The 27,894-nt window shown below is 41.8% G+C and overlaps 1 protein-coding gene across 1 annotated transcript; it reads right to left on the bottom strand.

Moving 5' to 3' along the window:
- Positions 1 to 27,830, bottom strand: obsl1b (obscurin like cytoskeletal adaptor 1b). Its single transcript, XM_076747555.1, has 21 exons — positions 26,816 to 27,830; positions 25,127 to 25,396; positions 24,315 to 24,575; positions 23,856 to 24,167; positions 23,477 to 23,743; positions 23,012 to 23,287; positions 12,838 to 13,113; positions 12,447 to 12,719; positions 11,744 to 12,019; positions 11,372 to 11,647; positions 10,646 to 10,921; positions 10,290 to 10,565; positions 9,129 to 9,398; positions 8,281 to 8,547; positions 6,947 to 7,213; positions 6,185 to 6,297; positions 5,670 to 5,823; positions 1,890 to 2,051; positions 1,557 to 1,661; positions 1,096 to 1,362; positions 1 to 278 (listed from the first exon to the last, which is right to left on the bottom strand). Exons 1-21 carry the CDS (start codon positions 27,828 to 27,830, stop codon positions 1 to 3), a joined length of 5,937 nt encoding a protein of 1,978 aa, XP_076603670.1.
- Between the last annotated feature and the right edge of the window lie 64 nt (positions 27,831 to 27,894).

Genomic DNA, 27,894 nt, shown 5'->3' on the forward strand with positions numbered 1-27,894 from the left:
CTACTTACTCAGCACCCGAAGCTGGGCTCTGCTTTTTGCCTTCCCAGAGGCGAACTCCACCTCTCCATTCATGTCCGGGGAGGTTTGTCGGAGGGTCAGCCTGTGGACTGTGCCCATCCTCTCCAGGCTGACCCGAGAGCTCGACTGTAAGGGCTCCCCATTCAGACTCCACACGGGGGCTTTGAGGACGGGGACTGAGACCTCGCATTCAAAGCAGGCTTCATCAGGGGCCATGACCTCCACATCCTTCAGCTCTCTGACCATTAACAGAGACTGAGCTGCGTCAGTGCACAAAGGAAAGGGAAAGCTGTGAGCTCACATCGCAGATTTTAACAATGAAATTTGCATTTTTAAGAGCAACAAACTCAAACACTCTTGTTTTTTACTCCCTTTATTTCTCGGTTCATGCTATGGTCACTAAACATCTCACCTGTTGCTGCACAGTCCAGTCACATGCAGCTGAGAGGCCTTTTGGTCACTAATAACATTAACAGTGACTCTGTTCTATTCAAGTGTCTCCATAAGCCATGACAGTCAGCCAGCACACCTTTGATTTTCCTACTGTGACATGTCAAAACGTGTTGAGTGAAAAAGACCTGTTCTGGTCAGGCGGTTTGCTTTCTGAGAAACCGTTTGGCCTGTAAGAACCATGTTGATAGGACACTTTTTTTTTAAAGAAACAATAATTTCGACACAGTTTGTAGTTTGCAGCTGGAGATAACACATGCAATAGCTTTATTGAGCCAGCAGATGGCGTTATGTGCCTATGCATGTGATCCTTTTGCTGCACGTCATTAGGAGGGGGTGTCATAGTGTTGACCTTTTTTTTTTTTTTTAACTCTCTGTGTTGTTGGATTAGGGTTAGGTGTGCTGTTGGGGAAAAGGACGCACTGCTGATGGGCTATGACAACTTCTTAGATATGACCTAAGATCATCAATACCACACACACAGTAAGAAGAGCAGTAGTGTGGTACATACATCTGCACTCCATAATAACCCTGTATTACCTGTAAAGCTTAAGTTTTGTTAACTTAACTGTATCATATTTCACTGATTATTATCATGCAATAACAAACACTCATGAACTCTCTTACCCTCCACTGTCAGTTTTGCAGAGCATGTATACTCTCCAACCTGCACGCTGTACGTGCCCTCATCGTCCAGCGCCACCTGCTGGATGATGAGCTTGCGATAACAGCCTTCGCTGCAGATCTCGAAGCGCTCGGAGGGCAGGATGACGTTGCTGCCTTTGTACCAGCGGATGCTGCATCTGGGGTTGGACACGGTGCAGTCGAGGAGCACGCGGCTCTTCTCGAGGGCGGTTTTATCCTGCAGAGGTTTCACGATGTTCACCGGAAGCTCTAAAAAAGGACAAAGTGAAATTTAGAATGAACGGCTGAGTGAAGAAATCAAAATAAACTTTATATATTTCCACATTTTGCTCAACAAGATTCATGCTCCGTATGAAAACCCTGATAAACTGCCAAATACAGTAACTATATTACTCATTTTCAGAAATGTACAATTGTAAAATGTAGTTGTATATTTCTTGTACCTTCCACCTCCAGGTAAGACACAGATTCAACATGTCTGCAGACAAACTTGATCTCTCCAGAGTCCTCTGCTCGCACGTTGCACATAAGAAGAAAGTGTTTGGTCCCTGAAAGAAGAGTAAAACTGTTAAGATGAATAATAAGCCAGATGATAATTCTGCTGACACGTTATTTTCCATTTCTATTCAAGGGATATCATTTATAGATTTACAAATGCAAATTTCCATTCCACTGTTTCAGAGCATTTTAAACCTCTGTTTCATTGACAGTATTTATGAGCATCACATCCTCAGCAGACATGCAGGATCTATGAACTTCATGACTTCGAAGCTGACCTTCCTGGCGGATCTTGACGGTGCTGGTGGGGTGTATCCTCTCCCCGTTTTTGTACCATTCTCCCATCACGTCCTCCACCGAGATCTCACAGACAAACACGGCGTTCTGATCCTCCTGGATGTCCAGGTCCTCCAGGCCCTGCAGGATCAGCAGCTCACGTTCTGCAGGAGAGAGTCACCATCAGAGGATGTTTAAGATTACGATGGGCACCACTTAACAATATCATGAAGAAAAAAAGTGATGAGAAAAACATCTACAACAATCTCAAAGCTTCTTTTTGTCAGGACAAGAAGTCACCAGAAATAACGGTGTTCTTAAATATGATTGGTATTAAGACCTACTGATACTAATACTTTCAAAAATACGAGAGCAAGAAATCTTTTGCATAGATTCTGGGAGAAAAAATTGGAAAAATAGAATCTTACAGTGAAATCTTTGTCACTGTCATTTGTCATTTATGTGTTTTGTGTAAGTTATATTGAACCTATGAACATTATTCTGGTAACCTGAGTGATTACCTGAGTGCAGTTTCTCTTCATAACTTTTTGATTTTGTGTCCTAAAAAAGTGCACACTTCAAAAAGAACACTTTAAAACAACGTTCAGGATGCAGCAGACTGTAAAACCCACGCAGGTGTTTTCCATTACTCCGGCTGATTAGCCCTCTGCTCAGGTTAGAGTTGGAGTTAAGGTGAGACTGAGTGAGTGTTCCACACAGCAATAAGGATGATAAAAGTGTAATTAGTCTTGTCTAATCAGCCACAACAGAAACCACCTGTGTGGGTGAACTGTGAGTGTGCAGGGCAGTGAACCTTTTCACAGGATCCAAGCTTTTTGAAATGTGTGGTTCTGTTGGCGTTTGCTGCTCATATCTTGGATTATTTGACTGTTTTTGGCTGAATGAATTTGAGATAAGATTCAGAGGAAAAAAGAAAGCATGTTGGAGTGATGGCAGTGCTAATCTGGCATTCTGAGTGCACGGTAGGTGCTTTCTTCTTTGTCTTTTTTAAAACAAGCACTAAATTAACCTGTTTACAGTCTTATTGTTCAAATCAAGTGTTGACATTCTGTGATTATATCAACTGTTTGACTCACTGACTGTTTGTACAGTGTGAGTGGAAACACATGGAGCTAATTTCCTGCCAAAACTTAACACAATGGAACACAGTGTGGTCATGTCATACTTCATAAACAAGCACAAGTACAAAAAATATATACCCTACAAAGACAAAGTCCGTGACTTTTGGTGCAGTCTTTCTGCTGTGACTGTGCTCAGGATTTTCTCACAAATGTGCCGAATAATTCATCCTTTAGAACAGCAGGTGGCGCTATGAGGCAATTGAAGAGGTTGAGCCATGGCAGAGCAGAACAGACTGAACAGTGGAAACTGTTTGATTTTATTCTAAAGAGATGTGATGCAATTATAGCATGATATTTCAGTCATTTGTGGTGTATTTGTTTGACTGGTTTGTTTTGTTTTTGCAAAATAAAAATGCATTAGTTTGTTAATTGTGTTTTGTATTTGCAAACCACACTGTGTTTGTGAGTGCATCATTTTTGTAAAACATGTTTTGTTTGCTAAGTTTTAGCAGGAACTCAGCTCCATGGGACACATAGATAGGTGGTCGTACTAAAACCATAACCCCACCCACAGTTCAACACTTTTTAACTTTATTTTTCTTGGTCATTGACCCTCTCTCATGGATTTTTTTTTGCAGCAGACATTTTGACTTGTCAAAGAACTGAAAAGAAAGAAGAAGTTTATTTTTCTGCCGGAGTATTTATTTGCAAAACACAGCATGAAGCCTTACGCAAGTCCAAGTTTAATAAAAATTGATAACAATAGCACAGAAACTGAATATTTTCACGTTTTCTTTGATGTTAGTTCTGCGTCCTCCAAAATTTTAAGGCAATTTACCATATATCTATTTCAATAAGTGTCTGTACTCAATTAAATCTAAATTTTGGCAAACTATATTCACATTTAAGGTATCTGTACCTCTATTTTGGCTATATATCTTTATATTGAGGCCATTTACTACGTGTATTGTTTATAATCATGTCTAATATCCCTATTAGCATTGAAATCCTTGATTTGAGGTGATCAGAACTGTAAACAACCCACTTAAGTGCTTGTCGGTGGGTTCAGAATTCCATTGGCTATTAAAAATGTCAGTCATGTGCAAATTCAGCTGTGATTGGCTTAATCTTCACTTGGAAGAAGACAAGGCGGCCCTTCTGTTCAACTCAGACTGTTATTGGCTTCTCTAGTTGCTTGGCTTCAAATGGCAGGTTGTGATTGGTCAAGTAGGTATTATTTGAAATTTGAGTCTCCTTGGGGTAACTGGAGACAAGATGGCCGCCGTTTGTATACTTTACCAGAAGTTGTAGCAAGGAAAACACAGAAGACACAATTTGAAAGGAGAAGACATCTTTCTGTGGATTATTATCATGTTTTGGACTAAACATTTTTACTGCAGTGGATCGTCTGGAACTCTGTCGCTTATCTTTCTGTGGATCATCGAGAGATCTTGTTGGTGAGTCGCCTCAATGTTGCGTCAATTTTAAAAACAGTTGTTTGTCTGCTGTTGGTGTTTGCTGTGCCTCCTCTTGTGACTGAACCTTGAAATGTTTGCAACAACTGATTCATGTGAATCTCAGCTTTCTAACGGTGTGTGAGCATAAACATGAAGCATTTCTGTCAATAGACGGGAAGATTATTTAACACAACTAACTTCTCCTACCGCCCACAGGAAGGCTGTTTTGTGGGTATGTGTTTCTCATTGGGAAGGCCTATAATAGCTAACATGGACTTTTCAAATGAGAACACAATTATTGTTTTGTGTGTGTGTTTGTGTTGGTGGTGGGGTGGGAAATGGTAATTTATGGAGTTTCCTGGTGGGCAGATTGCTTTCCTTGCTGATAAATTAACAGCTAACTGCTGCTAACTGTAGCTGCTGTTAGCTTAGTTAACCATGCAGATAGCTGACTCTGCTCAGACTGTACTGGGAGCTCAGAGCATCGGGGAAGTTTTGGTGTTTACACCCCTAGTACAGCAGCTTTGGACCACCAGGAGGAGGTGGTGTTCAGGTCCAGGGTGGTGGGTACCTGGTGGGGAGTGGTGTCAGAATGGGCACTGGACCTGGGCTAACCTGCTGCAGAATAGGGCTAATAGACTGAGAAAGACACTGATGGAGGAAGCTAACTTATTGCTGTTGGACTAGTGAGCAATATTAATTGGTTTGCTAAAACATGTCTTGTGTTGGTGCGATGCCATTGTTCTAACAGCCCATTATTCCCCTAACCCTAACTCCCTGTGTGATTCAGTCTTCCTTGTGCTGTTGCACTTGTTTGATGTTTAGCTTTAAGAAATTGGCCAACCGGCTAGTTTTTGATCATATGTAATCATAACAAATGCACATGTACAGCTGACCATATTTCCAACAATGGTGAATCAGTGAATTGCACTAAGAATCAGTAAAGGGGCCAAATTGCACAGAATACCAATTCTTGTATAGTGTTGCTTTAATATGGTGGTTTGTTGTAGTCTGGGTCCCAGTCTGGGCTTTAAATGTTTTTGGACTTGCTGATAGTGATTCCTATGTATATAGTTTTTACATTTTTGGTGCAGTTCTGTTGAATAATATCACAAATCTCCTGTCACTTTCATGTCACAGCCCACACTGTCGCTGTTCTTTCAGCCAGCCCATACCACCATGACACAACACTGTGAAAGTAGAGGCCCTTGTCTGTAATTTATATTTAGATTGCAGGCTTTACCATAGACCTCCACCGTGCAGGATGTAGTTACATCTCCAGCATCGCAGGTGTAAATCCCAGAATCATAGACGTGACACTTCATGATCTGAAGAAACCGCTTCCTTCCCATTGCATAAATGCGCAAGTCCTTGTTTGGCTTCACCTCAACTCCATTCTGAAAATGAAAAGAATGATTTCAAGTATGTTTATTGTATGTGATGCATTTTCCAGCAGAGTTGGTCGAGTACTTTTTTTCCACGTTGGTCAACATAAAATTGATTGAATAAAACTGAGCAGGAATTTGCTTTACAAACTTGAACTCAGAAATTGGTCCAATACTTTCAAATGCTTGGTTCACTGAAATGTTTTGTTAAAGATGGATTCGGCTGTTCAGAGGGTGTCTTTAGGGTATTCCATCAGGGTTATTCTGTGCTTATTTTAGCTTCTGAATTTTTAAGATCGATGATGTTGTCCCTGGAGTTTTGTAAAAGGTCATAAATGTTAGTAATGAAGATAAACAAATATTCAACACTTGCCTTCAGCCATTTCACATCAACGTTATGTCTCGACAGCTCACACTCAATAGAGATTATTGCCCCATCAGGGAATTTCTGGTCTTCCAGTTTTCTGAAAATGGTCACTGGGGGTTCTAGTGGAGAAAAAGCAAACACAATTTCTCACAATAAATAAATAAATAAAAGAATAAAAAATGCACTGCTGCTCACATTTAAAGTAGACTATACAGTTATGTGCACTAATTTTCTTTGATGACATTTTCATCCAATTGTCATCCTCAGCTTTTCAACCCCTAGCTCAAAGGGATGATGCATACTGAGTGATGCGGCATGGAGCGGATTATTTTACAGCAGGAGGTTAAACTAGCACCTGACAGAAAAGGCTGAACAGAGCTACCGCTTCTCATTGGGTCATGCCAGGCTATTTTGTGTTGGTAATGTGAGCCTGGATAAAGGCAACAGTAGCAGAGCCGCCACTTTATTCTATTATCATGCCTCCATTGGCTGGCATTTGGTCTACTCTGAGTGGACCACTTTAGCTTCCAGTCTGAGGTCACAACAAAATTAGTACAGTAAAAATTCTGTTTTGGTAGTACCGCAGTGTACTGTACATGATGTTACTAAGTAGACCTTGTTGATTACTTAATGACCACACTGCATGCTGATTGGCCTTGTAATAAGTGGATTGTCTACAAAATTAGCCTGCATATAATGATGCTGTTGTATTTTGCATTGGTTTCTGCTTGTTGAAACATTGGCAAACTCTTTTTTTAAATGACCCACCCTTCACAACAAGCCTTGCAGACGTCTTCAAATGCTCCACACAGAACATAAAGGTGGCAGTGTCCTCTACCGATAGGTTAGAGACAGTGAGGCTGTGAATTGCTCCTTTGGCACTCATCCTGAAGTGGTTGGTCGGCTTAAGCTGGATTCCGTTTCTCATCCAGGTGCCTGTGACATGGGGATGGGAGAGCTCCACCTCGAAAGACGCCGTTTCTCTCTCTGTGGTTTTAATGTCAGTCAGTCCTCTCTTGATTGTGATTTTTCGAGCTGTGAAGAAAATTTAGAGCCTTGAAAAAGTGCATTTTAAGTATCTGCTTTTTCTGTTTCTTTTCAGTGTAATGAAGAATGGTACTAGTAGTAGCAGATAAATAAAGGTTATGTTTGAAAAATTGGCCCCATTACCAAACATTTCCATTCCACTTTGACACTGAGCAGACCTAGTGTCCGTTTTCTGTTACAGAATGGGAGTCTATCCTGCACACAGCAGTCTGCAGTTAAACAACACAAGCTGGCACACATTGACAAGCCGATAGTTTAGTCATTTGAGTACGGGGCTTTACACAAAAGCCTGCTTTGAAACTGCCAACATTTTTCACTTATTCGAACACGGACGAGCATTCCCTGTGGAAAAAAGGAGTGTTTATTTTGGAGACCTGATGACAACAACCTTAGTTTTGAAGGCCAGCGTGTAAATTTAGATGCAATGAGAGGAGATCCAAATTCATAGGAGGTGCCAACAGCAGCCTGAAGTCCTGACTTTCCCCTGCCCACCCACACTAGTGTTGAAAGAACAGCCTTTAATTCACCCACTGGCCTGTGGATCATAGGGCTAAGAAACATAAGAAGCATGCACAAAGAAAAACAAGCATAAGTACATCTTAATCACTACAAGATGCCACTTTTATGGTGTGTAAAACTCACTCCTTTTGAGAAATTTAAGTGGTGCTTGTTCAGAGGAAAATTTCACATTGTTTGCAAAACGTAATTCTAGTCACTGAACAAGCTTGCAAATCTATTAAGCATGTGCCTTAAAAGTGTACTCTAATTTGCCTTTGACATAGGTATCAAAATCATCAGGGCTTTATCGATCCTGTGTCAATGCAGAAACCCTGGTCTGAAAGTCAGCTTGGGCTGTAAGTCTATCACCTGTTGGTTGCCATCATGCTCCAGTACAAGTGCCACCCTGGTCCCCAGTCACTCAAATTACTCTTACTCAGTTAACTGAGCTTTGCCTACACAAGAGGCAGTGAAGGAGGGTGTGCAGGAGGTGGAGTCGCCGGCAACGGCGGTAAACAAACAACAACAGGGCATAGTGAGAACACGTGCACACTCACGTTCCACTGTGAGCTGGGCTTGCGTGCGGTCATGGAGGGTTTCACAGCTGTAGGTGCCCCGGTCAGACATGGCCAGTTTGTGGATAGTGAGACTGTGTTTTCGGCCCTTGTGTTTCAGGGTGTACTTTGCTCCAGGGTGGATCAGCACCCCTTGCCTCATCCACTGCACCTCTCCCGAATCCAGACTCACCTCCACCTCTAGAGTGGCCTCACTGTACTCTTCAGCTACAACTGGTGTCATTTTCTTGATGAACAACACCTGTTGCTCTAAAAATGAATTTAAGGAATTACTAGATAGCAGCATCTATCATGTCATGTCAACGTTTTAGGTAGATTTATATGATTACAACGTATGTATGAAATCTTCTGCTTTACAAGATGAAGCCACACCCAGATGAAGCAAAATACTAGATAGACCAAAATAAATGAGCAAAGTTACATTGCAAGTTCAAGCACAGAGAGCAAGCAAAAAGCTGTGAGGAGCCTCTCCCCCTGCAGCGCCACATACCGCAAAACCCCGGAGCCACTTGTCTCTGTCAGTTACCAGAGGAATTCTAACAGGAGAAGCTGCTAAGCGCTAGCCGTCAAAAGCGCCTCTCAACAATTTCAACTTGCCTGAAAGGGTCATTATTTAACACATAAGGTGTATGCTTATGTGATACTAATGGTATGTAGCCAGCGTCTCGTTTATGTTTGCATTCTTTCCAGTATTGCTGAAAATCACTCACAAATATAAATAGACAACCAAAAAGAGATGAGTTTGGTGGTTATATGTTGTAACTTCTGCGATTCATTGAGTCAAATATACGTATATAATTATAGTGTTAATGGATGGAGCCACGACTCACCTTGAACCTGGAGTTCTGCCTCTGATACCAACCCCTCTGCATCAGCTGTCACTCTGCCGCTATCTGAAACCATGCAGTTGTGGATGCAGAGCATGTGGCAAAGTCCGTTGCTTGAAATGACAGTGCGCTCATTCAGAGCCACTTGCTTGCCGTTCAAGCGCCACACCAACTGAGTGTCCTCTGGTGAAACGACACACTTAAATACCGCATCTTCTCCCTCACAGACCGTGATGTTACGAAGCTCCGCAATGAACTCAACAACACGGGGAACTGAAGGCAAAGCATTCAGCTGTATTAGATTCATTGAGCTCTGAACGTTAAGAAGGCACACTGACTTTCCATTATTCATATATATTCTCTTTCTCCCCTCCCTTTAAGTAATATGTTGTAAATTAACTTACTTTCTACAGTGACAGTAGCTGAGGTCCTGTCATCTGTGGACTCACAGGCATACTCTCCAGCATCTTCTTCCACTAGCTGGTGGATGGTAAAGCTTCGCTCTCGACCTTGTGCACGTATGGTGTGCCTACGGCTTGGGGAGATGTCTTGGCCGTCTTTTAGCCACTGGACATCTCCTTTGGCCTTGTTGAGCTCACATCGTAATATAAGGCTGCTGCCCTTCAGACACGCAGTGTTTTCCAGTTGTCTGATAAATTTCACCATCATTTCTGATGAGGAGATGGAAGAAATACAATTCCAGAGATGTTACATTTGTGACCGTTAAAGTCAAGTGAATGTTGGAAACAGATCACATTTTGTTGACGAGTGCCAAATTCTTACCTTTGACTAAAAGACTGAAATACATCTCATCTGTGTTGACGTCACAGACATATTCTCCAGAATCTGACAGCTGCAGGGGATTAATGGTGAGCTTATGGGTATTACCCTCACTGGAGATGTGAATGTTGTCCTCATTCAATAGTTGGCCATCCTTCAGCCACCGGACATTAGCTCTTTCTCTGTTCACAATGGCGCACAGTGTGATACTCTCATTTTCATAGGCTGAGATGTTATTACTTGCTGCTTTGTTCACAAACTTGGCCGGTGGCTCTGAGAAAAATTTAGAGATTTACAATGAAGTTGCTTGTAAATTCCACATTTGTACACAAAACGATGCGTTCACCAAACAGACGCTACAGCAATTAAACCTAAAACGCTTACCTTGGACCTCAACAATTGTTATCAATTTGTCATCGATGGCGTCGCAAATGTATTTTCCAGAGTCTGAGGGCTGAAGTCCAGAGATGACAAGCTTCCTCACGACATCATAACTGTCAATTTGTATCCGGGTGTTGGGTTTCAGTATCTCGCCGTTCCATAACCACTGAACGATAGCGTTTGGCCGGGAAACCTCACACTCCAAAATAAGGTCATCTCCTGCTACCAGGATGTGATGCTCCGGGTGGCCCGAGTTTCCAATGATCTGTACTGGAGGCTCTACACATAAAAGACATAGAATCATATTCCTGAGTGAAGGAAGGACAGATAACATTTACATTGCATAACGATATGATTACCTTTGACAGTGATGTAGAAAACCATCTTATCATCCACTGCATCACAGGCGTATTCTCCCGAATCTTCGAGTCCAGCATTTAGGACAACCAGTGATCGGAAAACGCCTTGCTCCTCGCTACAGTACCGCTCAGTGTCATCAATTAACTGATTGTCTTTGTACCAGCTGACTGAAGCATTGGATCTTGATAGTTCACACACTAGAATAATGTCATCTGACACTAAAAACTGCTTTTCTGTTTTTGCATCGGTTTTTCCAAGAATTTTCACAGGCAGCTCTGAAAATGAACAAGAAAAGGGGCATAATTTCTATAGGAACAGAAAACCTGTTAGATGCGTTTTAGGTGAAATGCTTCATTGCATAGTACAGAGCAGCAAAATCACTTATGTAGATAGTTGTTTTTTTTTTTTTTTTTATCTTAATGCCCATGTTGTTATCTTGATTTGGTCTAAGGTCTCATGTCTGTTAAAGTATGAAGCAGTTCTGCTTAGGACAGTCCCTGTTTTATTGTAGAGCTGCATTTCATAATATGAGGTGAAAATAAAGTTTTATTAACTGAGTCCTCTTCGTTCAGAGGAGGTTCTGGGCCTCTGAAGTGAGCAAGCTACGTGGTACAAAGTAAAATGTTAGTAAATGACATTGCTCAAAGTGGATAAATAACTTGTTTGGGTCATCTATTCTATTCTATCCATATCATTCTGTTATAGTTTTAATTGCCATAGCCTACCTTGCACTTTTACATGGAAATCCATCACATCATCCTTTGCATCGCAGACATATTGCCCAGTGTCTTCCACTGTTAGTGAGTGAATGGTTAATTGACGCATGACACCATCCTCCAGGATGGTGATATTCCTGGAGTCTTCCACTTCTTCCCCATTCTTCTTCCAGGTGACGTCGGCATTTGATCTTGAAACCTCACAGTCTAGAACCAGAGTCTCCCCAGCCACTTTCTCTACTCTACTTGCCATCTTCCTTGGACGTATGAAGCGAACAGGTGGCTCTGTGCATTAAGAAAAGGCTGTGTTAGAAACAGATAAACATTGACACAACAACACATTTAGAGGACTTACTTTTTTCATTCTTTAGCTTTCTTTACCTGCTATGTTTACAAAGAATGTCATGGAGTCATCTGCGGTATCACAGACGTATTCGGCGGAATCTTTGACAGTAGTTTCAGGTATAATAAGTCTTCTGTAGACACCGTCCACCTCTAGAATCAGGTTGTCATTTTCCTCCACTTCGAGTCCGTCTCGATACCAGCGCACCACTGCATTAGGCCGTGAGATCTCACAGCTCAGTACCATCCTCTCAGAGGTCTGCTGGCACAGTTCCATTTGGGACTGGCTTGGGGACACAATCCGGACAGGAGGTTCTGCAAAGGGGCGTTTTCATCAAGTTTAGCCATCACTCATTAGTTTAATGAATGCTACAAGAAATCTGCACTGTGTGCCATGTTGATACCTCCAGGACTGGCTTTACATTTCTTTGATCCTGAGTAAGCCAGTTAACCCCTACCTTTGGCAATGTTAAAGGTGTAAGTATGCTTCAAAGGAAGTGCTGTCAGAACAGCGTCGTCCTCCCACAGTTTTTGACGTAATTATTAGTGCGCCTGCATCTGACAGTTTCCTTTCCAAACTATCCAAAATCGATCACTCAACAAGCATTCTCACTTCAGAGTGACTGACCAGGTCAACTTTGAGTTCAGAAAGGTATAAACACTTCTCTTTAGACATGTTCACATGACACTTTGCACAAACTACCACACATATGTACCATATATAGAGTATAATGGATTTTACCCGTAATGCTGAGGTGAAAGAATATTGAATCGTCAGCTGTGTCACAGACGTATTCTCCAGAATCCTCGACTCCACTAGAAAGAATCTTCAGTCGTCGATAAGGGCCTTCAGTCTTGAGCTTGATGTTCTCACTGTCTTGCAGCTTTTGGCCATCTTTGTACCAGCTGACTACACCGTTTGGACGAGACAATTCACAACTCAGAATGATTTCCTCAGGGACGTGACGTTCAAGATGGACATCCTCCTTGGGGAAGATTATCATCACTGGAGGTTCTTTGGAGGAAGAATATGAAACTGAAACACTGTCTTCTGCATATTCTTCTTCACAGTTCAATACAGGTAAAGTGAATTTAAGTGAATTGTTGTAAGTTTTCCTAAGCTCTTTTATTACCTCGTATGTTAACCTTGAACATCAGAACGTTGTCTCCTGCACGGCATGTGTATGTGCCTGTGTCGGACAGTTGGGCTGAATGCACTGTCAGGATCCTTTTGGTGCCCTCTGCTTGCATTGTAATATTTTTACTTGGATGCATTTCAATTCCATCTTTGTACCATTGGACAACACCATCAACCCTTGATACTTCGCTCGACAGAACAAGCTGTTCTTGTTCCACAATGCTCTTGAAAAGGTCCTCCTCTGGGATGTCAGTAAATGTTACTGGTGGCGCTGCAGAAAACAGTACAAAAAATGAGTCATTGTTTGAAAGTAGCCTTAATTTTTTTTTTATGCTCACGCATGCAATAGCTCTAAGGTAACAGCTTAGACATGCTGATCTCAAGCCTTGCTGTCTAGACAAGACATTATAATGATAGTGGGTGTTAATCCACTTTTGAAGCAAAATGAAAGAATTAATTGAAGCAGTGCACTGATGTAATGCATTTAAAGGTGAAGCACGTATATGAAAAGCAACTAAATGTTGAATGAAATTAGGACATTCAGAAGGAAACCAGCATTGATGAATATGATGACCATCAGGTTTTGCTTCCTTCTAAGATATTAGAGTTCATGAAGGAGTATACGACTCTACAGTGACATCTTGCCAAGAAAAAGCTTAGCATATCACCTTTCACCTCCACACAGAAATCGTTGAAATCTGAATCATCATCAGTTTTACAACTGTGCACTCCAGAGCATGAAGACGTGGCCGACTTCATAACCAGTGTCCTCTTATTGCCCTCAGAATCGATGTTTATTCCTGATTTTGGCAAGAGTTTTATGCCATCCTCATACCAGCAGGTCTGGCTTGTGGGGTCTGAGATCTCACTCTGCAGTTTGATCGGGCTGCCTGCTTCAATAGACTTGCTCCTTTCAGCCTCTGGAACAGCTGAGAATCAAACCGGTGCTATAGGAATTTCAATTCATTGAACAGTAACCAGATAGTATTCAGATTTGCTATGCTATGGATCATACTTGTATTTACAGGCTAAAGGCTGTAAAAATGTCTATTTTGCTTCAAATGGAACAGATTATGTAAATGATGTACTTTGACAGTGCTAACATAATGGTTTCTCCCAGTGCACATGTACACTATGTTGTACTTGACAACATTTTAAATGGAAAATCTTTGTCTATACAGTTTTAGTTGTTAATACATAACATGTACAGCCTGAATGCCCTTTCAGAGGCCTGCAGCATCTGTAATTCATCCTTCATCAGTCGCGCCAGAGTCATACAATGGCAAGCAACAATCTGCTCTTCATCCTGCATCAAGCGGTTAAGTTTGACACAGAAATTGGGGAGCCATGTGGGACATTACTGTTAACAGTAGATTGGGCAGTTAAATAAGCTTTGTGTTTGTTTTTGCATGAACAAACTGCAAACACTGACATCCGGTTGTATCACCTTATAAAGCTATGGCCATCATGTTAGCAAACAGTTGCTTATTTGTAAACCAAGCAGAAACAGCGTACATTTAGCATTCATTTGGAGCTCTGTTTGTGACCATTTATCCTTTACCTCTGTTTTGGTCTCCACCAACTCATGAGGGAAATATCTGGCTCTTAAATGCTAAATTCTCCTCTATGTTATCATCTAATCGCTAACTTTGCATGTCTCCCGGTTGGTGCCAGGCAGGTAGCCTATAGTGACGGCTATAAAACCAAAAGAATGTGCTGAAAAATACTAAAATGCACTGCAGAGATGAGGAGAATTACAAAGTCCAGTGATTGGTCTCTGTGGTTTCATACTACAAGTGACCTGTTTCACATAACACATAGCAAGTTGATCCACTATGTAGTCCTATTTATCCATGATCAGTTTTAAGTAAGCTATAACAACATTACATTGTCTACAGGGTGTGTCTGTCTACCAAAATCTAGACAGTACAAAAGTAAGTATTAGTACACATTGTCTTAAAATATTACAGAATAAAGTGTTGAAGCCTAAGTTGGTCTAGTAGCCAAGCATTCATTTGAAAGAAGTTAGTGATTCTGACAAAGCTCAAAATACTTAGATCACCTGCAACATCCACCTTGAATTCTATATGGTCATCTGCAGCCTCACAGCTGTACAGCCCAGAGTGTCTGACTTCTGCTGATTTAATAACCAGCGCTCTCAGCTTTTCTTTGATTTGGATTTCATATTCACTCTTTGGAGGTAGCTGCTCTCCATCCTTGTGCCAATAGACTTGGGCACTGGGCTCTGAGACTTCACACTGCAGCTTAATTGGGCAGCCTGCTTCAACGGATTTGTTTCTTGCAACTTCTGGGAGTGCTGAAAACTTCACAGGAGTAGCTGGGGGGTATTATAAGATTTGCAGAGCACTGCTGTTAAGCTGTCAGAACTTTGTTTAACAAGTAGTGTTGTGCACATCAAACCTTTTGGTGTGATTATTTTACCATGCTCAGTAATACGAGCTCTGTGTTTTCATACAGTGCAACAAAATACTCATGAGAATAATTGTGCAAACACGTGTACAGTTGAGGGTAATTTAGGAAATGCTGAAATGTTAATGGAAGCTCACTAAGTAAAACTAACTATGAGAAAATCACCTTCGACGTCCACATGGAATGTCACAACGTCATCAGTGAGGCTACAGCTGTAGAGGCCAGAGTCAGAGACCTTAGCAGAATGAATCATTAATTTTCTCAGGCTGCCGTCTCTTTTCATGTCAAGGCCAGTTTTGCAAAAAAGCTCCACCTCGTCTTTGAACCAGGACACCTGGGCAACAGGGTCTGAGACCTCGCACTGGAGGATAATTGGACAACCAATTGCAATCATCTTGTACTTTTCTGACAGTGGGATTGGCATGATCTGTGGCGATCGGCCTAAGAGAAAGGAATGACAAGGGTTTTCAGTAAGAGGTGAATTCACTAACAGTGGACAAAACACACTGCCCAGCCAGTCATACCATGTTCTCATGAACATGCACAACAAAGCAAATTTTGTTTACCACTCACACTATAGAATAAGATGGACGTGGTACAGGTATGCATGATAAGAAGATAGCAAGTGTAGAGATAAATCACCTTTTACGTCCACTTTAAAAGTGATGGTGTCATCTGATGTTGAACATTCGTAAGTGCCACCATGTATGCTTTCAGCTGAATGGATGAGAAATGTCCTTGTTAGACCATCTGACTGTATTTCCATATTGTCCTGCGGGAGGAGTTTCATCCCATCTTTGCACCAGTCCACATGAGCAGAGGGATCATGAGAGAGTTCACAGCTGAGGACAACGGCAGAGCCCTCTTGGACGGACTTGTTCTTGTCAGTCTCTTGAAGCTCTGAGAACTTCACAGGAAGAGCTATAGGTTTCAGATATTGCAAAAAGAGTGTCTCAATAATCATAATAAATGTAATTAAGTATCCAACCTACTGTATGTTCAATTATGAAGAATTTCCAAGACAAAACAGCGCAACAACATAAACACAACAACTGGATTAACAAAGACAATAAGTGGAACAAAAAATGATTCAAGGGGTTTAAGAGCAAGAATCAGGTTCTGAAATGTCAAAGTTATCCAGTTATTGTACACTGACATAAAAATCACAGACAAAAGGCACAGGTAAGACACGAACAAGAAAGTGTTTACGGTAAAGGAGCCGTGTTCAGTTAGTACCTTTTTAACAAAAAAGAGCAAGGCGCATGAAACGTTAGCTTCCTTAAGATACTGGGCATGCTGCGCAATAAGAAGCTGCATTGAGAGAAGATGTCCTAGATTGTTTCACTTCACTTTTTTTTTTTTTTTTTTTAAATAGAAATCGTGATTAGGTGTGATGGAGATGTTTGTCTTCAGCAAATCAAGATAACAAATTGAACTTCACTCAAAATTAGCTTGCTTTAAGAATTTGTATTAATTAAACTGCAGAAGTAATTTCAGAGGAAAAGGAACTGTTTTCTGTTAGGTGATAAATGTGACTAAGTCACCTGCTGTTGTAGTTAGTTGGCCGTGCACAGTGAAAGCGCCACAGAGTTTCTGAGCATCACCTTTTACTTCCACAGCAAACTGGATGTCATCATCCTTTGACTCACAACGGTATATGCCAGTGTGAGCCCGCTCTGCTGCCGGGACAACTAGACTCCTCAAATTTCCTTCTGACTGGAGGTCTACTCCATTTTGAGGTAGGAGCTTTGTTCCATCCTTGTACCAACTGACTTGTCCAGCGGAGTCTGACAGTTCACATTGTAGGGCAATGGGACAGCCGGCCATGACCGTCTTTTTCTGGTCAGCCTCAGATAAAGCTGAAAACTTCAGAAGTGGAGCTACAGGATTGAATGCAAAATGCAATCAGTCATTAAAATGGATACTGTTGTTGCACCAAATGAAGCAAAGCACAATCCTGAAAGTGAAACCTTCAGCAGCATATTCAACCTTAATGGATATCTCATTTTTTTAAATCCAATAATTGTGATTCAGTATTTATAGCACTGTGGTATTGGTGTGTAAACTGCCTGTAAGTGCAGCATGCCACTGAGATACAGACTTCTCCTGTACAGATGTCATGTGATATCTTTAAAATAAGCTGATGTTGTACTGTTTGCAGACACGACATGAACAACATGAAAACAACTTTTGTCACCTTTAACATCCACATGAAACTGCATTGCATCATCAGTTGTCTTGCAGCTGTAAATCCCTGCATGAGACAGCGTCGCTGACTGGAAAGCCAGCGTTCTTATGGAACCCTCTGCCAGCATGTCTTGCCCAGCTGCTTCATGTAGTTTTACTCCATCCTTGTACCAAGTAACTTGAGCATTAGGGTCTGATATCTCACATCGCAGCACTATGGCTTCCCCAACTTCGACAGACTTGTTCCTCTCAGCCTCACACAGTGTTGTAATTCTCACAGGCGGAGCTGGGGATGTTTGAGGTAACATCAAGAGAAAGTTGCATCACTATTACTGACTACAACAAAAATGATGCTTTCAAACAATAGAAGAGCAAAATCGCAAATCAAGATTAGTCATGCCAGTAAATCTTAAGAGTTAAAATAAGTCATAATAAAAGATATGTCTTTATTGTTATTAGTAATCTAACAAGAGGTATCTTTGGTTAGACTTGACATAACTACGCATTCAAGTTAGGATTTGAAGCTAATGTATTTATTTGTTTCCCTATCTTTACTATTCCTCACAGACCACCCAAGCTCAAAGTTTTACATTGACTACTTAAGTAGTTTTAGTATGAACAAAATCAAGTAAATGTAGAAATTGTCAAAATGCCAAGGATTGCAAAAAGCAATCTCTTCATTTTGCACAATGTCAACATTGTGCCCATCCATTTTTTTTTTCCATTCTTTTTTTTTGATAATGCTAACCATTTAAATCACCTTCAACAGCCACCTTATTTGCAGTGACACTGTCACTCCAGTGACTGTCACGTGATAGATAGATCTCTTCTGATTGGACAGTAGATGCCTGCTTGACATAGTAAGGCTCTGTAAACTGAGTCGATGATCTTTGCACAGAGTTAACTGTGCTGTCTGTTTGGTCTTCTGTGGCCTCCATGGCGTGATGACACTCTTGAACTGTTGTCGCCTGTGTGGACTGATACAGCACCCCTGAATGGTTAGCGACTGCTTCTCCTGTTTGATAGAGATCATGCAATCCAGACTGTCCCAAGCTGCAATGCTCCCCTCTTTGGACAGTTTCTGCCTCTGTAGAGTTAAACAAGTCCAGTGATTGAAGAGATGCAGTGTTAGGTAAGTCACTGAGCTTCTCTGACTGGACAGTTGATGTCTGTAGGGGTCTGTTTAACTCCTGTGGTTTGTCAGTTTCAGTCCACAAGGAGCTATAGGGCCCCTCTGAATTGACAGTTACATTTTGTAAGCAATCAAGAGGCATCTCTGACAGGACAGCTGACATCTGTATGGAGCTAGAGGCCTCCTCTGGTTGGACAGTTGCAGTATAAAAGGATGTACGGGGCTCCTCTGACTGAACAGTTGCAGCATGTAAGGATTTAAATGACTCCTTTGATTGGACAGTTGCAGTATGTGATGATTTAAAGGGCTCATCTGGCTGCAAAGTTGCAGTTTGTAATGGGTTACAGAACTTGTCTGATGTGAGTGTTGAAATCTGTAAGTGGTTAGTAAGGTGCTCTGACTGGGCAGTTGACGTCTGCAGGGTGTTACATAGCTCTGACTGGACAGACGGCATCTGTATTGAGCCATGTAGCCCTTCTGGTTGGACAATCAGAGTTGTGAGAGTGGATTCCACTGATTCAGCAGTTGCAGTTTGTAGAACACTACAGAACTCATCTGTCTGGACAGCTGTCTGCTGGGAACGATCAAGCTCTTCAGGTGGGACTTCTGCATGCTGTATATAGTACATGAATTCCTCACCTTGTGATTCTGTGGCCTGTTTAGCGTGATGTTGTATATCAGACTGCTTTATTGTTGGCTTTACAGAGCTATAGTAAACTGGAGATTGAGCTTTCATTGTTTGTTGATTATCAGAGAGCTCCTTCGGCAGTTTCATTGGAATCCAGTCAGTCATACATTCGTAAGTTGACTGAGAAATTGGTATATGGCTGGAATGTTCTTCATATGTCTGTGCATCTCCTCTCTTGCCACAGAAGATGCCAGAATTGCCTTTTGAGGACATGCAGTCGACATCAACAGGGTAAGCCTCATCAGTGGTCTTCTTCTTCTCTTGGTCAGAAGAGAGCCTTGGCGATGCAGCTATAAGCATTGTGATGTACACAGAGAAAGGTTTTCAGTGGTTGATGGTCTCAATACTTCTTCTCATAACAGAATTTTACATCAGTGTGGGTTAGCATGGAGTTATGGGATAATTCATTGCAAAGACAAGCAAGAAGGTCGACCAGATATGGTCTGAGATTGAGCTCCTATATTTCCCCCTTCAACTGACTCCTAACACTGATATACCATCGGCCTGTATACTACCACTTTAAATCCTATAGAGTACATTAATTTTCTTCTCTTTGATAAGAGTTCGTTGTCATTGCAACGATGAGAGGTTCAGGGCAGCAATGTGAATGAGAGGATCTGGTGATGAATAAGACACAAGATGGACTTTAAGAGTTGTAAGCTGCTTGTTACAAGCAAAGATGGCTGTTAAAATGAAGAATTAATGGACAAACACAACATGTATGTTAGTATGAAGAGCAGCTAGGCAGCTACTAAACACCCACATCTTTGATTAAGAGCCAAAAACTGCAGGAAATGACATGAGATCAGGTTTCAATATGACAAGGCAATTTTATGAAGGGAAAAAAAATTAGATGCCTCGGATAATTGAGCTAACAGTACAATACACCACTATTGTTAGTGGCATGTATGTGTTGGGTTAACATGGATGACTGATGTTGAAATATATCAAATCACCTTTGACATCCACAGAGTATTGGGCATCAGCTATCTCACCAATCTCATCACCAGAGTGACACTGCTCTGCTGTTTGGACAAAGCCAAAGAGAAAACAATGAGCTGGGTGATAGCTTCATGTACGTAACTAAATGCTTGATTCTTAATTGTGCAGGTACAATGTGGGACACCACCTTTTATGTCCACATTTAACTGTGCATCACTGGATGTGTCACAGCCAAATCTCCCATCACCAGGCAAGTCATGTGACAGGAGGGGCAAGGCTTGGCTGCTGCTCTGTGATTCACAGGCACCTTCCCTTTTTGGGTAGATCTGGGTTCCATCTTTGTACCAACAGGCTTTGGCAATTGGATCTGAAATCTCAAATTGCTGAACAATTGGGCTGTACACCTCAGCAGACTTGGTCTTCTCAACATCACGACCAAGCAGATATGTTGGAGATGGCACTACAGACAAGCAATGGGGGACAATTTCAGTGTATATTATCCTAGATATTGTCACAGATATAAGCTCTGCGTCGTCACAACAAATAAGAAGACAGACTAAAAGCTACAAAGAGTTAGTCAGAGCTACACTAGAAAAGATGTTTACAAAAAAAATCACCTTGATTTTGTACTATTAATTGGGCAACATCATCTGCTGTTGCACAGTAGTATGCTCCAGAGTTTGAAGGATGAGTTGGTTCAATAACAAGGGTCTTCTCGATGTCTCCCATCTCAAACTCAGTCTCACTATTAGAATCGTGTTCTTTATCCCTCTGCCATGACACCTGGAAAGCAGGGTCTGAGGTTTCACACGTTGGGTCAGTCGGGCAGGTTGCTTCAAGTGACTGTGTCTTCACAACCTCTGGTGAGGGCAACAACGGCAACGTGGGAGCTAAAGATGATGATTCATATTGTAATTGCGGACTTAACAGTGCATATTTACACTCTGATTAAGAAAGGGGTTATATATTCAGCTCTACCAACCAACTGACTAATCTGTTATATGACCAAATTGAAGAGAAAGACTGACATTTTCAAGCATTACACAGATAATTTCATTTTGTCAGTAGAGATTAATTTTACTATGACTCAAGAAACAGTTACAACTTCACACAAAACACCACAGACAGACAGATATGCATATTGTAAATGTTAATTGCATCTAGTCTCCAGAATGCTCTACGCTTTGCTCTAAGATTCAACAAATTTAAATTAGAGTCACCTTTGATATCCACAGTGAAGTGTATAGTGTCATCAGAGGTTTCACAGCTGTATAGCCCTGAGTGCAAGAGCTCAGCAGATGGGATAATGAGTCTCCTCAATGTGCCATTACTCTGTATATCCCAACCGTTCTGCAGGGAGATCTTTACACCATCTTTATACCAGCAGACAGGCACAGTGGAGTCTGCAACCTCACATTTCAGCTCCAAAAGTTTGCCCGCCTCAAGTGACTTGGTTCTCTCAACGTCAAAGATAGTAGAGTACGTCACTGGTATAGCTAGCATTGGGAATTCAGGACAGCTAAATAAAATCAAGACTGTAGAAATGGATACCTTGCAAAAATGTAACTGCCGAGCAGAAAAGGGCTTCGGAGACTTTCAATTCAGGTCACAGCAGTCACAAAACAAATGATTAGAAATAATAGTTACCTAGTGCGTTAACTGTTCTTTAAGGTCATGTGCATGAAACAGTTCTTCAAACCACATACAGAAGAAGCAGGGATTATTAGTGGCATCTAGAAAGAGGAGGTGGGGTTACAGTATTAACGCACAAGATAAAAAGTGTAAAGTCACCTTTGATCTCCACTTGAAACTCCATGGTATCATCCTGTGTGGTGCATCTGTACACACCCGAGTGGGACAGCTCTGCAGACTGAACAACTAATGTCCTTGTGTTGCTCTCTGAATGGATTTCTAATCCAGAGTTTGAAATGAGCTGCATTTCATCCTTATACCAGCAAACGTGGGCCTCAGGATCCGACACCACACATTGGAGTACAATAGGGCAGCCTGCTTCGATCGACTTGGTCCTCATTGCTTCAGGAATTGCTGAGAACTTCACAGGTGGAGCTACAGATATGTTTAGATCTTATGTCAACCTCAAGTCAACCTCATGCCAGCCCTTAAGATTATTCATCATAATCTACTGACATCCAAATTGCTAACATGCTGTAATGCAGTCAAAGAAAAGATGACAGCTTAGCTGCACTTCTAATGAGTGCTAAGAAGAAAGGCAACAGACAACATACAAAAGTGTCATCAGAGTTAGTGGCTTTGCTGAGGGGGAGCTTGTTAATTTTTCACATCGCTTAAGGTAAAACAAATCACCTTTGATGTCCACACTGAATGTGATGGTGTCACCCTTTGTCTTGCAGCAGTATAACCCAGAGTGGAAAAATTCTGCTGAATGGACAATCAGCGTTCTCGCCACGCCATCTGTTAGCATATCTACTCCAGTTTGAGGATGGAGCTTTGACCCATCTTTGTACCAGTGCACCTGGGCGGACGGATCTGAGAGCTCACATCGTAAAACAATGGGGTAGCCTGTTTGGATGGTTTTGTTCCTCTCAGCGTCTGGAATAGCTGAAAACCTCACAGGTGGGGCTATGGATATTTAGATATTTTAATTGTTTGTTAGGTTGTAAATTTTATAGGTTTTGATAAGTCAGACTTTAAGAGATGACTAAATGCATTTGTAAATGAAAAAAAGATAAGAAAAAGGGGTAAAGTGACAATAAAGATGGTTAGTCTCTGTAAAAGACAGCAGTATTGTGAGAAACTCACTCCACTCACCCTCTACTTCCACATTGAACCTGATGACGTCATCAATCGCATCACAGCAATACACTCCCGAATGTGAGAACTCTGCTGATTGGATGACAATTCTTCTCATGGTGCCCTCTGACTGGATATGAAGACCCTCCATTGTTTGTAATTCCACCCCATTCTTGTACCAGTGCACTGGAGCTGCAGGATCTGACAGCTCACAGTACAGCACAATGGGATTCCCAATTTCTACAAATTTGTTTCGATCCATTTCTGACAGTGATGAAAACTTGACAAGAGGAGCTGCAAATGTTAGAAAAACAATGAGAACTTTTTGTCATGTCAACATGTTAGTGTCATCTTGCATCGTTGGAATTTTTGCACATTTGTCCTACCAAATTCCACTTCAAGCAAAGCAAACAACAAACACAATAAATCTTAGGTTGACCAAGTCACATACTCAAGCAAATTATGACAGTGATCCACACATACCTTGGATGTACAGTGCTGCAGAATCCCGAATGCCATAGGCAATAAATGTGATCTCGGCTCCATTGTCTGTATCACGTACTCCTCGTATGCGAAGAGATTGGTGTGTTCGTGTCCGACGCATGGAATAACGTTCATCCTCCTGAAGCTGAGTACCATTTAAGAACCATGTACCGATAACTGAGGCAGAGAGCTCAATAGAGAAGAGACCATCTTGGCCCTCTGGCACCAAGGCGTCCTGTAAAGGAGCTTGTATTCTGGCAACTGGAACTGGAAAAGAAAACCAATTTATACATGATATAGCCAGTAATATCCTCAACCATGCTGTTATTTCATTGGCATAATTGCTTTAGCACAAATGTTTTAATATTAATGGATTTACCCAAGTGAACTGCCCTGGGGAACTCAACATTGTTGCTCTTTCCATATTTGTTTACACTGCAAATGCGAAACCGATAATCAGCTTCACATGGTACGCTGTCACCAAGGATCTCCACCGAGGTCGCCGAGTCTGTGGTCAGGCACTGCAGCCACTCCTGTGAGCCAGTGCCCACTTCCTGTCGCTCAAGCACGTAACCAGATGGAGGGTTCTTTCGTGAGTCCTGAGCAGGAACCCATGAGAGAAGAGCTGCATTAGCTCGCTCTGTGTTGATCTGCACACCCACTGGACAGCTGGGAGGACAATGTCTGGCCGCTGAAACACGAGAAACCAATCATGTCCCTTTTGGATTGGAATAACTGATGCCTTTGAAATTGATCAACATGTAACTATCTGATCTCAATAAAAAAAAAAAATGCACATATCGCATTTGGAATGCTGGAACTAGAGGAGAGTTCCTACCTTTTACTCTTAGCTGAGAGGAAGTTTTGGATCTGCCTACAAGGAAAGTCACAAGGCCAGAGTCTTGGGGCATTGTATTGACGAAAACTAGGATGTGAGTACGACCGAAAGATTTAAGGATGGTCTGATGCGTTTCACGCAGCTCCACACCATCTTTGTACCAATGTATGTCCATTTCTTCTTTTTCCACTTCAACACAGAAGGCAGCGTTTTCGCCCTCCAATACATCCACTTTTCTTGGAAGCTTCCGCAATATTGTCCCTGCAAGGAAACACTTCATTTGTAATTCCCAATCAAAACAACACGTTTTCTGAACTGATACCTTTACCATCAGGCAGGCCTTCCAAAATTGGTCATGGTTATAAGACACACCATTGACTCTTGGTAGGAAATGCAAAGTGAACTGTGGTCTCCCATGTCAAAAGCCAATATTTTGTTGACATGTCCAACTAGTCCCACTCCTTCTTTTACAGGTTTTGTGGCTGTGTATCAATATCACACTATTTCTTTTTTTGTCCTCTGCAAACAAAAGTCATAAGTCCTTTGACTGGTACAGGGCTTTCTCACTTGAGTGTACACATAGATTGTTTTAGGCATTTCCTGAAAGACTAATGTCAACAATTTTCTCATAATGGACTAATAGTATTGAAACATGCAACGATACTGTTAGTTGCTAGTTTCATGACAGCCGTGATTCAAAATTAAGAGTTAGGGTTCTCACAGTTTGAGTTAGATCAAATTTGGTTTTGATCATCCCAAACATAAATTTAACTGTGTCCTCAGAACCTTATACAGTTTGTCTACTCATTTACCTTTCACAGCTACCTCTGCAATGCTTCTCCCCCCATCAGGCATCTCACAGAGGTAAATCCCATCATCGTCAACTCCGATGTCACGGATAGTTAGTCGCCTTTTTGTTCCCCACTCCTCCATTCCATATTTGGCCCCAGGCTGCAGTCTTCTATCCTCCAGATACCATGTGATGGGAACAGAGTCCTCTGGAACTTCACACTCGAGAACAGCCAAATCTCGTTCCCATACCTCTAGATCAATGAGAGGCTGCTTGAACCGCACAGGCGGCTCTGGAACCAAGAAGCAGGAACAGCACCAGTTTGATTAACTAACGATGTTAAAAATATAGTCTGTATTCTGTCTACCAAATGCTCAGTGTTACTCGATCCACATAAATTCTTCAGGCAAGCCGACCCTGTGAAAGCTCACACAGCACATCATCTACTGTACGTCCTTGTAAATTGTAAACTGTAAATTGAAATATATTTGGCAGTAAATTCCAGTGAAGCAAACAAGATGAACAAAATCATGAGACAAGTGGCTCATTTAGCTGAGGAATGGAAGGGTCATTAACACATCGGGGTGTTAGATAGGAAATAAACTGTTTGTAACTGACACCATCAGACAGAACCAGACAGCTGTAAACAAAAGAATGTGGACTGTATTAACCAGTCTGTGTGCAAAGCTCTTCATTTCCTTGTCTTACTAATGTTTTAATGAGTTGACTTTAGCACACCGACAACTGATGAAATACGTTCACCATTTAAATCTACTTTAAATGTCCTCGCTATCCACCTGACCGTTAATGCCACCCCAGTTTTCTTTTCTTTATCTCTGACTGGTACAGTACAATACTTTCTGTTGGTGCCATGAGTTTGGACTTCCCAGGGCCATGTGAGAAACATGATCCCCCTCCCAAAGACCTCGACACATGGACGCCCCCCTAGACCTTTCACAAGCTAAGTGACTTTGCAGACATCGTACTGCTGCTGGAATCCACCTCAAGCTGATGAACTTTGCCTGTTTGTACATCTCTCGGGTTGAGTTTCAGATCATTAATACATTTCATTAATCCTCCAGTGGACCCAGGATTGAATTGCTTTTAATGCAGCTGGTGTCATATAATTTGATTGCTGATTATATTTGCAGCTCACTGCCTGCTGACCTCCTGTTTCATGAATTCAACTGACTGATGACACAAGGCCTTATACTTGACATGTACTTGCATGAGTTCCTTAAGTAGGCATTTGTGAGCAGGAACCTGCTACTTGGAGCAGAAAAATACATTTTACTAATAATACTTTACCCTGTTTTGCTGGTGGTACATAGTTAATTATTTACACGTATCTAAGATTTCTGTATGTTAACAGATATAGTTTTAGCATATCTGAGACAACATCATTGTGCAAATTTCCATTCTTTTTTAAACATCATAATACTACTGTAAAACTTTTAAACTTTTTATTATGCCCTCCTTGTCTGGCCCTGCCCCAATTAATGATCTCAGAGTACCTCTTTGAAGATATCACACTGACATCATCTTAGCATCAAATGGATAGAAATCTGATCCAAGAACACACCACACCCTCACTCCCTCCTTTACTGAATGCAAAAAGCATCGCAGGCTGCAATCATGTCTGCTCTTTAAGCTGTGCCTATATTTCTTCACATCTTAAAAATGAAAACTCTGAAGCTGCAAATGGACTTACCCTTCACGGAGAGGTGTACGGCACTGAGGGTTTGCCCTGCAGTATTCGACGCAGCACAAACATAAACTCCGTTATCCTTCTGCTTACAGTACAGAACTTTAAGTGTGAAGTATCCTTCTCTGTCCTCATATAACAAATAACGCCTTCCAGACAGTATCAGCCTGCCATCTTTCCTCCAAATTATTTCGGGTTTGGGTTTCCCAGTCACAAAGCAGCGGAATTTGGCATGTTTACCCTCTGTCACTGCAAACATTTTCACTTTAGTGGACTTGGTCATGGTGTCGTCTTTGAGCCGGTTTGGCACTTGCCTTCCACTCCTTTGTTTTCCTTGGTGGGCTTTCCAGTGGCCATTTGTATAGCCATTACGATTTCCTTCTTCCTCATGTCCAGGGCCCGCATCAACAAGCAACACGGCTCCTGCCAACGCTTCCCCAAATTCATTCCTGGCTTTGCATGTATATACACCACCATCTGGTGCACGAGTCTTAAAGATCTTGAGCTGGAACCATCCACCGTCCTGGTAGCCCACACTGAAATGCGTGCTTTCAAATATTTCATTGAGTTTCCTGCCATCCTTTTCCCAGACAACCTCTGGTCGTGGGTTTCCCCAGAGCTTACAAGAGAAGACAGCATCATCCCCACGGCCAACACGAGTGGACAGGGGCTTGATGAGGAACCGTGGCTTATTTTCCTCTCGGAACTCCATCTCTTGAGCCTCACCTTCCACCTTAAGTGTGGCCGCTGCGTAGGTTTCCCCAATGCTGTTCTTTGCCTTGCATATGTACTGGCCACTATCCTCTGTGGTCACAGCTGAAATGATGAGATTGTAAACATTTCCATCCTCAAAGACCCTGTATCGTCCTTCTGGGTCAATCTTTTCATTGTTTCGCTCCCAGATAACTGCAGGTCTTGGATCACCACCAATTTGGCACTTTAGGACTGCATCAGTTCCACTTTGTACCACCACAGGTCTCGGATAGGCCAAGAAACGTGGCGCACCACCAAACACATCCATTTCTGCTTTGTTGTCAGGCTCACTTCACCTTAAGGAGCCCAGGAGAGTACTAAGTGGCAGTTAT

This window comes from Chaetodon auriga, chromosome 13, assembly GCF_051107435.1.
Source record: "Chaetodon auriga isolate fChaAug3 chromosome 13, fChaAug3.hap1, whole genome shotgun sequence".
NCBI lineage: Eukaryota > Metazoa > Chordata > Actinopteri > Chaetodontiformes > Chaetodontidae > Chaetodon > Chaetodon auriga.

What these genes read in the sequence shown, in the direction of transcription:
- obsl1b (XM_076747555.1), bottom strand. Translation starts at nt 27,830, where the DNA reads ATGGATGTGTTTGGTGGTGCGCCACGTTTCTTGGCCTATCCGAGACCT. An exon ending in CTCTCAGCTAAGAGTAAAAG is followed by an intron (nt 24,168 to 24,314) that starts GTAGGAACTCTC and finishes CTCGTGTTTCAG; the next exon opens with CGGCCAGACATTGTCCTCCC. An exon ending in AGCCCAGCTCACAGTGGAAC is followed by an intron (nt 7,214 to 8,280) that starts GTGAGTGTGCAC and finishes TTTTCTTCACAG; the next exon opens with CTCGAAAAATCACAATCAAG.